This window comes from Tupaia chinensis, unplaced genomic scaffold, assembly GCF_000334495.1.
Source record: "Tupaia chinensis unplaced genomic scaffold, TupChi_1.0 Scaffold000361_2, whole genome shotgun sequence".
Classification (NCBI taxonomy): Eukaryota; Metazoa; Chordata; class Mammalia; order Scandentia; family Tupaiidae; genus Tupaia; species Tupaia belangeri.
The window spans coordinates 5,567,730-5,576,018 of record NW_006159858.1 but is presented as its reverse complement, the minus strand read 5'-3'; the positions used below and the strand labels follow the sequence as shown (position 1 = coordinate 5,576,018).

General features: G+C 46.7%; 1 protein-coding gene across 1 annotated transcript in view; it reads right to left on the bottom strand.

Moving 5' to 3' along the window:
* The window catches only part of CYP20A1 (cytochrome P450 family 20 subfamily A member 1), a gene marked incomplete in the record, with an annotated part of 58,576 nt that extends 54,189 nt beyond the window's left edge, over nt 1-4,387 (bottom strand). The window contains 1 exon segment of the mRNA XM_027773659.1: nt 4,238-4,387. Coding sequence (XP_027629460.1) covers nt 4,238-4,309 — 72 coding nt within the window.
* Nucleotides 4,388-8,289: the final 3,902 nt, after the last annotated feature.

The following is an 8,289-nucleotide window of genomic DNA, read 5'->3' as shown; positions in this document are numbered from 1 at the left end:
TTTTTTTTTTTTTTTTTTTTTTTGAGAGGTTTTGCTATAGGGCACGTGCACTCATCAGAAAGAGAGACAGAAGGTGAGAAATCATCCCCCAGAGGAGATGGCCACGCTGCTACAATCCCTTCTCCTCCAGTCTCTCGGGATCTTGGGCACACATGCACATGTGCCCGGTGTGAATTTTAAGCCACTGGGTCCGGGACTCAAACCATGGTCGACTATGTGGGAGTCCAGCGACATAGCCATTACGCTATCTGCTGGTGCTGGGGAAGGATTCTTTCTTACTTTCCCTCTTTCTGTCTCTCTCTGGTGAGTACACACAACACAACACAAATTAAAAAAAAAAAAAAAAAAAAAGGCTTTCCAATTCAGTTGAATCTACAGAATTATTTCTTTATCAAAATACAATACATGTGCCCAGGGGAGGATGTTTTAAACCAGTCAGTCATGTAGAACAAAGCAGCTCTCTTAATCATAAGGCTTTGGGAGCTATTTTTTTTTCTTTTTTTGGAGAGGTTTTTGCTATAGGGCGCGTGAGCTCGCCAGTCAGACAGAGAGAGACAGAGAGACAGAAAGCGAGAAATCACCCCCCCAGGGAGGATGGTCACGCCGCAATCCCTTCTCCTCCATTCTCCTCTTGGGATCTTGGGCTCGCACGCACACGTGCCCAGCGTGAATTTTAAGCCACCGGGTCCAGGACGCAAACCGCAGTTGACTACGTGGGAGTCCAGCGACATAGCCATTACACTAACGGCTGGTCCCCCTTTGGGAGCTATTTTAATTTAAGGAAGAAACAAATGAAAAATTTTAGAATAATATTAGGCTAAGTAGTAAGTTTTATTAAAAGTTAATTTGGGGGGACCAGCAGTTAGAATAATGGCTATGTTGCTGGACTGCCATGTAGTCGATCGCGGTTTGAGTCCTGGACCCAGTGGCTTAAACTCATGCTGGGCACATGTGCGTGCGTGCCCAAGATCCCAAGAGGAGAATGGAGGAGGAGGGATTGCGGCGTGGCCATCCTCCCTGGGGGGGTGATTTCTCGCTTTCTGTCTCTCTGTCTCTCTGTGTCTTTCTGGCAAGCATACGTGCCCTACAGCAAAAACAAACAAACAAACAAACAAAACTCTCCTAAATAAATAAATAAATACAAAGCTATTCTATTAAAAATGTTATTTTTAATAAATAATAAAGAATTTGAAGTGGAATGTGAAGAAATTAAAATGTAGCTTTGGTATTGGGTATAATTTCAAAATATACTGAAAGTATGATCTGAATAAAGAAAATGTGTTTTCTACTTTGAAAAAAAGAGAAGAGGATAGGAGAGGAGACGGCAGTGGGTGAATAATTCAACCAATTTTTTAAAAGTGTTAAACTGTTAGAGGAGTGATAAATTGAAAGAGTTGAGAGCCCTCCTTTAGTAGTCTGCAGAGTAAGATTCCTTTAAAAAGCAATCAAATGTACACTATAGGAATAAGCAGAAAAGCAAGCTAAGACATGGTCAGTCTGTGCACAAATCCCTTCAACCTCCTAGGTTTCCTTCTTTACTCATGTGATTATCACTCCTTCTGGAAGAAGATCATGAGATTCCAGATGCAGAAATAACAGGAATGGGGGTGGTAACTTCTATAATTCTATGGGAAAAGTATTTCCAATCTAGAATTTTTTTTTTTTTGAAGAGGTTTTCAACATAGGGCGCGTGCGCTCGCCAGACAGACAGAGATATAGAGACAGAAAGCGAGAAATCACCCCCCAGGGGGGATGGTCATGCCGCAATCCCTTCTCCTCCATTCTCCTCTCGGGATCTTGGGCACGCACGCACATGCGCCCGGCGTGAGTTTTAAGCCACCGGGTCCGGGACGCGAACCGTGGCCGACTACGTGGGAGTCCAGAGACGTATCCATTACGCTAACTGCTGGTCCCAATAATAATATCCTTCTAACTACTCTGTCCACTTCCATCTTGGCCCAGGACTGTAAGTCAATTCTTAACAGCAGCCAGAATAATCTTTTAAAAATTTATCTAATAGAATTAAACTTCAATTTTGTTAAATTTATAAGGTCATCCATTTGTTGAAACTCTCCAGTGGCTTTTCACCTCAGAGTAAAAGTCCATAAAATGGCCTATCAGTCATTTAAAATCTGTCCTCTACCTCTATCTTTCTAATTTTATGTCCTGCTAGTCTCTTTCTGACTTACTTCACTCCAGCTACAGAGAGGGTCTTTGCTCTCCCCAAACACATTAGGCATGAAACATTTTCCCTTCAGAGTTTGCACATGCTGTTCCTTAGGGCACAAAAGCTCTTAGATATCCCAATGGCTTGCATTTTCACCACCTTAAGTCTCTGCCCAAAAATCTCTCTTCATCACCCTACTTTAACAAAACAACCCTATCTACTCCAAACTTTGTTTTCCCCCAAAACTACCAAACGATAAATGTAATTTGTTTTTCTTTCTCCTTACCAGACTATTATTTCCAAGAGTCAAGAATAATTTTGGGAACCAGCAGTTAGCGTAATGGCTATGTCACTGGACTCCCACGTAGTCAACCACAGTTCGAGTCCCGGACCCGGTGGCTTAAAACTCACGCCGGGCGTGTGTGCGTACGTGTCCAAGATCCCAAGAGGAGAATGGAGGAGAAGGGATTGCGGAGTGACTATCCCCCCTGGGGGGGGTGACTTCTTGCTTTCTGTCTCTGTCTCTGTCTGGCAAGCGCACGCGCCCTATAGCGGGAAAAAAAAATAATAATTTTCTACCTGGTTTGTTCACTGCTATATTCCCAGCACATGGAACTATGTCTGGCACATAACTGAAATAAACAGTATTGCTTCTTTTTCTTATTTTTTGAGAGGCTTCTGCTATAGGGTGCCAGCACTCACCAGAAAGACAGTGAGAGACAGAGACAGAAAGCAACAAATCAATGGCTACAGTGTAATCCCTTCTCCTCCATTCTCTTCTCAGGATCTTGGGCACCAATACACATGCGCCCGGCATGAGTTTAAGCCACCAGGTCCAGGACTGGAATAGTGGTGGACTACTTGGGAGTCCAGCGACATAGCCATTACGCAAACTGTTGGTCCCCCACAAACAGCATTTCTTCTATTAGCTGATCAAAAAATAACCTTAATTTGTTTTCTCCCATAGGGCACGTGCCCTCTCTGAAAGAGACAGTGACACATCATCCCGTAAAGTGCTTGGCCACATCACAATCTCTTCTCTTGGGATTTTGGTAACGGGTGCTTTCTTCAAGCGGCAGGGTCCAGGACTCCAACCATGCAGCTGGCCATGACGGATCCAGTTGGCTTAACCACCACACCAACTGGCTGGCCCCCAAATTAGCCCCAATTACAGGTTATCAAAAATTCAAGACCAGAAGCCACTAAAAACGTCTAGTTTTCAGAAAATAAAATTTCTGGAAGTTCCAGTTTATGTATAATAGTTGTGCTATTTTAGTTTCATCCATTCCCAAGCTCTGAAAGAACATTTAAGAAGCTGTATCATCATGACTCGTGATGTACTTGGAGCTGTTGAGTTACATTTCCATTTTTACTACAACCCCCCCACTGGCTGCGTAGAGCATGTCAAGATGACGCCTCATCCCTTAACTCTTTCGTTTCCAGAACCTTCCTCGGAGGATGACCAAGGCTAGCCAAGGCTAGTGGAAGCACAGCGATGGGGAGGTCAAACGCAGTGGTGGTGTCAAGCTCACCCTCTAACACTAAACGCTGGCCGTGCTCTCTCCACCAGCCCATCTGCCTCTGGGGCACTGCGACCAGCAAGACCCGGACCAGCGCGGTAGTGTCTGGTCGGGACAGGCGGCTAGACAGACGAAACTGCAGATGGCACAGGAGCCGGGAGAAGCCTCAGGAAAGGAGGAGTGGCACCTCTGAGGCTTCCTCTCCAGCTCACTAGAGAACGGAATCTGGGTTTGGAAAAGTTACTGCCAAAAAGTCACCCTAAGACCTCAGAGCCGCCACAGGAGGGAGATTCGGGATGCTGGGCGCGGAGAGCCGGTCCTCCACGGCTTCGCGCCTGCGGGGTCGCCGCGCCTCTCACACCGCGCGGGGCGTCACGTGGCGCCAGGTGGGCGTCCGGGAGTCACATGACTGCGGGCGCGGTTCCCGCGCTGGAGCCAGAGCGCTACCCTCAGGCCCGCCTCTCGTGGCCCGCGGCGGAAAGGGAGACGTGGCGGCGGACGAGGAGGTGGGGCGGCGGCCGGAGACCCTCAGGGCCCAGGCGGCGGTTACCGGGTATAGGTAGAGCACCGCTCCCACCAACGCCAGCAAGAAGGTAACGGCGAAGATCGCGAAGTCCAACATGGCTCTTCCGCCCGCCCGAGTCACGTCTCGGATCGGCCGTTCGAGCAGCGGCGTCCCAGCCTGGCCGGGCCTGAGGAATTAGCGTGTGGGCGGAGGCGCGGGGACCTGCGGGCGAATGGGCCGCCGGGGGCGTGACCAAGGCCTGCGGCCCGGGCGGGCGGCAAGAGCAATGGATCGCCGAGGAGCCGGGGTCGGAGTCCTGAGCGCCGACCGCCGGGCCAAGACCGCCCAGCCCCGAGGCGGGGTTGTTGTGCCCAAGACTTTTTCCAACACACCGCGACTTGGGGACGCAGCTGCTGGCAAAGCAGAGCCCAGGCTTCTAGGAATCCTTAGGAGTTCCTGTTGCTCTGCCCGACCAGCGCTTTTCCTGGTGGATTTTAGATGAAAAAACCTCTAAATCAGTGGTTTTCAACCGTGGTACCCCAACCATCCGTGAGAAGGGAGCCAAGGAACTTGTCAAAATGGTTCTGGATCCCAGCGGAGACCCGCTGAGTGGGACACTGCTGGGGAGAGGGATGCAGCAGAGTTTTAGCCAAGGCCTCCCGGGAATACTGTTACACACTTGAATTTGAGGGAGACCCCCCCCCCCCGACCTAAGCTATGTAGGGAGACCCCCCCCCCCCCGACCTAAGCAAAACTGAATGAGAGTTAAGCACTGTTGGATGCTTCTTGTTTCATAAAACAAGTCATGTTTGAAGTCATTCTTTGACACTTTATTATGAGCAAAGGTTCAATGGTGAATAAGATTTCCTGGCACTTTTTAGCTCTGGCTTTCAGTAAATTACTTGAATTTTCGAAGCTTCCATCTCCTATTAAGCGGTGAAAATAGTACCGCACAGAATTGCCCGTAGGATTAAATTAGACATTTTATGAAAAACACTTAGCACAGCTCTGGGCAAAACAGAGTAACTGCTGTCGTCTTCAGTAGTGTTAGTTGCCCTGAACATTGAAACACTCTGGGTTGTTTCTTCTATTTCACATGACTCGGAAGGTTTGACATGAATAATGTGAGGCAAGACACGCTACTTACTAGCGCTCCATTGAATGAAAACATCCTTAGAGTATTTATTTTACAGCTTTAATAATATAAAATGTCAAGAACAGGTAGCAATTCGTCAAGAGAAATCATTCCAGATCACATTTTAGAGCGTCTATGATGACTATTACATAAGTATGAAATCATAGCTCATTTGAAAATGCCTACTATTTTCGGCATCTATAAATATTATAATGAAACACGGCTGTGGAGCTGGCTCAATCTAGAGCCGGCCTTCCTTTTTTTTTTTTTTCTCCCTCTCTCCCTGCCTTTTTTTATTTTGCCAGAGGGCATGTGCACTCATCAGAGAGAGACAGAAAGACACAGAAACTCCGCAGTAGGACATGGTCATGCCACAATCCCTTCTCTTCCATTCCTCCAGGTCAGGATTTGTGCACACACAGCCCTGGCATATTTTTCAAGCTGTAAGGTCCAGGACTCAACCATGTGGACAGCTATGTGGGTGGGATCCAGCTCCCTTCACTACCAGGCCATGGACCAGCCCTGAGCTTTTTAATCTGTCCATTTGTTGTCCCAATTGGACAAAGTCCTACCAAGAACATCTACTGAGGTCCACACAATTCTCTCCCTGTCTCTATTGTATTACAGCAGCTACATCTCTTTTTAAATAACTGGTTCAATTACTCCTAAGGAGGTAGTGACTCTGACTACTAGTTCCTGGACAGAGGATACCAAAGTGCCCAGGCAATAGCCATATCTTAAAATTCAGTGTCCCCAGGGGCTAGCAGATGGCATGGTGGTTAAAGTGCTGGGCATCCACATGGTGAACCATGGTTTGAGTCCTGGACCCGGTGGTTTAGAAATCATGCTAGGTATATGTCTGCCCAAAATCCCTAGAGAAGAGATTAGAGAAGGGATTGTAGCGTGGCCATCCCCCTGGGGGAGTAATTTCCCACTTTGCTTCTGTCTCTCCAGCAAGTGCATGTATAGCGAAAACCTAAAAATAATAATTCCATGTCCCCACAAATATATAATTACTTGATCAAAATTAAAAAAAAATTTCAATGGAACTCTTGCTGTGTCCTCTAGTGTAACTATGCCCCATTTGGGAACTAGAACATCTAATTCAAAAGAGCTCAGAATCAGAGGTGTGTTGTGGAGTGTGGGGAGAATGGGAAGCACAAAGTTTCTCACTGGGTCATTGAGAGAAGTCAGAGTCTACTTCTGTTTCCATCCTGAGTCTCAGATCTATGTATTATTCTAATGGGCACCAAAGCACCATATAAAGTTTTTGATTCAATGAGAATAATAATTCTTAAGGTAGCACCTCAGGACCAGCAGTTGGTGTAATGGCTATGTCACTGGACTCCCATGTAGTCAATTGTGGTTTGAGTCCTGGACCTGGTAGCTTAAACACCGGGCGCATGTGCATGCATGCCCAAGATCCCGAGAGGAGAATGGAGGAGAAGGGATTGTGGTGTGGCCATCCCCCCTGGGTGGGTGATTTCTCGCTGCCTCTCTGTCTCTTTCTGGTGAGCGCCCTCACCCTATAAAAGGCGCTTTATAACCTCTGCCCCTCCCCCCTAAAAAAGGATAGCACCTCATCCTTGTGGAGTATTGTGTTCATACTGTCTTCAGCATGCCATCCCAAAGCTCTATCAGAATGGTTGCTTATGAATGATGTTTGTGAAATGACCACTGAATTCCACTGCCATGGAATAAATTCCACTCCTGGCACTTCTTAGTAGTAAAGTGGGCCCTTTGGTCTGAGGTGATAGTATATGGGAGCTCATGGCAGTAAATCAATACTCTACAGCTCTCAGATAATGGTGCTGACTGAGGTCTTGTAGATAAAAAAGGCAAACCCTCCATACATGTCTCTTCCTCTGTGAATGAACCTCTTTTCCTTCCAGGGTGAAAAGGGTCAACAGTAGCCAATTTGTCAGCAAGGGCCCATTGGTCTTGAGGAATGATGCTATTTTAGAGGCTAAGCATTGATTTTTGTTGCTGGTAAGTTTGGACATTCAGTAGTGTGAACAGTTAGATCACTGCCTATGATGCGGTACAGATTCTAACCTTGGGCCTCTTCCCTTTCCACATGAAGTAAATGACATTGCCCCACTGAAGATTTGCCCACTGAGATCCTTTTTCCTTGCCACAGTCTTTCAAGGCCACCTATGATACAGGCTTCAGTTCATGCGTTTTTGGCTTTACTGCACCACCCCTCAAGCTTGGACCCCTTTCTCCTGCTCTAGCTGACTATATGGGCTCATCTGCACAACCGTAAGCTGACGAAGATGTACTGGTGAAAGTGATGGATGCTGTGGACATCGGGGCTCCTTGCTCAAGCAGCTTGCGTCTGCCTTCTTGTCCTTAAGACTTGGTGTCATTATCAAGCTGATGATGACAATGTTGGAAAACAGTTTTGTGTATAACAACATTGGCTCTGGCTCCCAATGCACAAGGCTTACTACTATGCTATGTTACCAGACTCTCCAAAAATTTCATATTACCAGAGCATAAACAATAGTAACATTTTTTCTGTCATCTTGCCTTAGCTTTTCCAGTCTGCATGAATACAAATTTTAGAAAATATAACTGTATTTACCATTTTACTTTTCAGGTAAAAAGTTTTATAAAAAATTGAACAGATTGCTGAAATCATTTTAGTAATTTCAGTAGTTAATAAGGTAAAAAATAGTAAAGGCCCAGCTAAAGTGATGCAGGCAGCAGGGTGCCACTCTAAAAAGCTGGAAGCCATGTGGAAGACCAGGGGTTTGGATCCCAGGTCAACTTCAGCATTCGAGTGCACACTCAGGTATGATCCTGCCTGGCTAGAAAAGCTGGGGTAGGGGACCAGCAGATGGCATGGTGGTTAAGGTGGCTGGATTCCCACATAGCCAACCATGAGAATCACGCTGGATGCATGTGAATGCAGGCCCCAAATCCCGAGAGCAGAGTGGAGTAGAAAAGCTATTGCAGC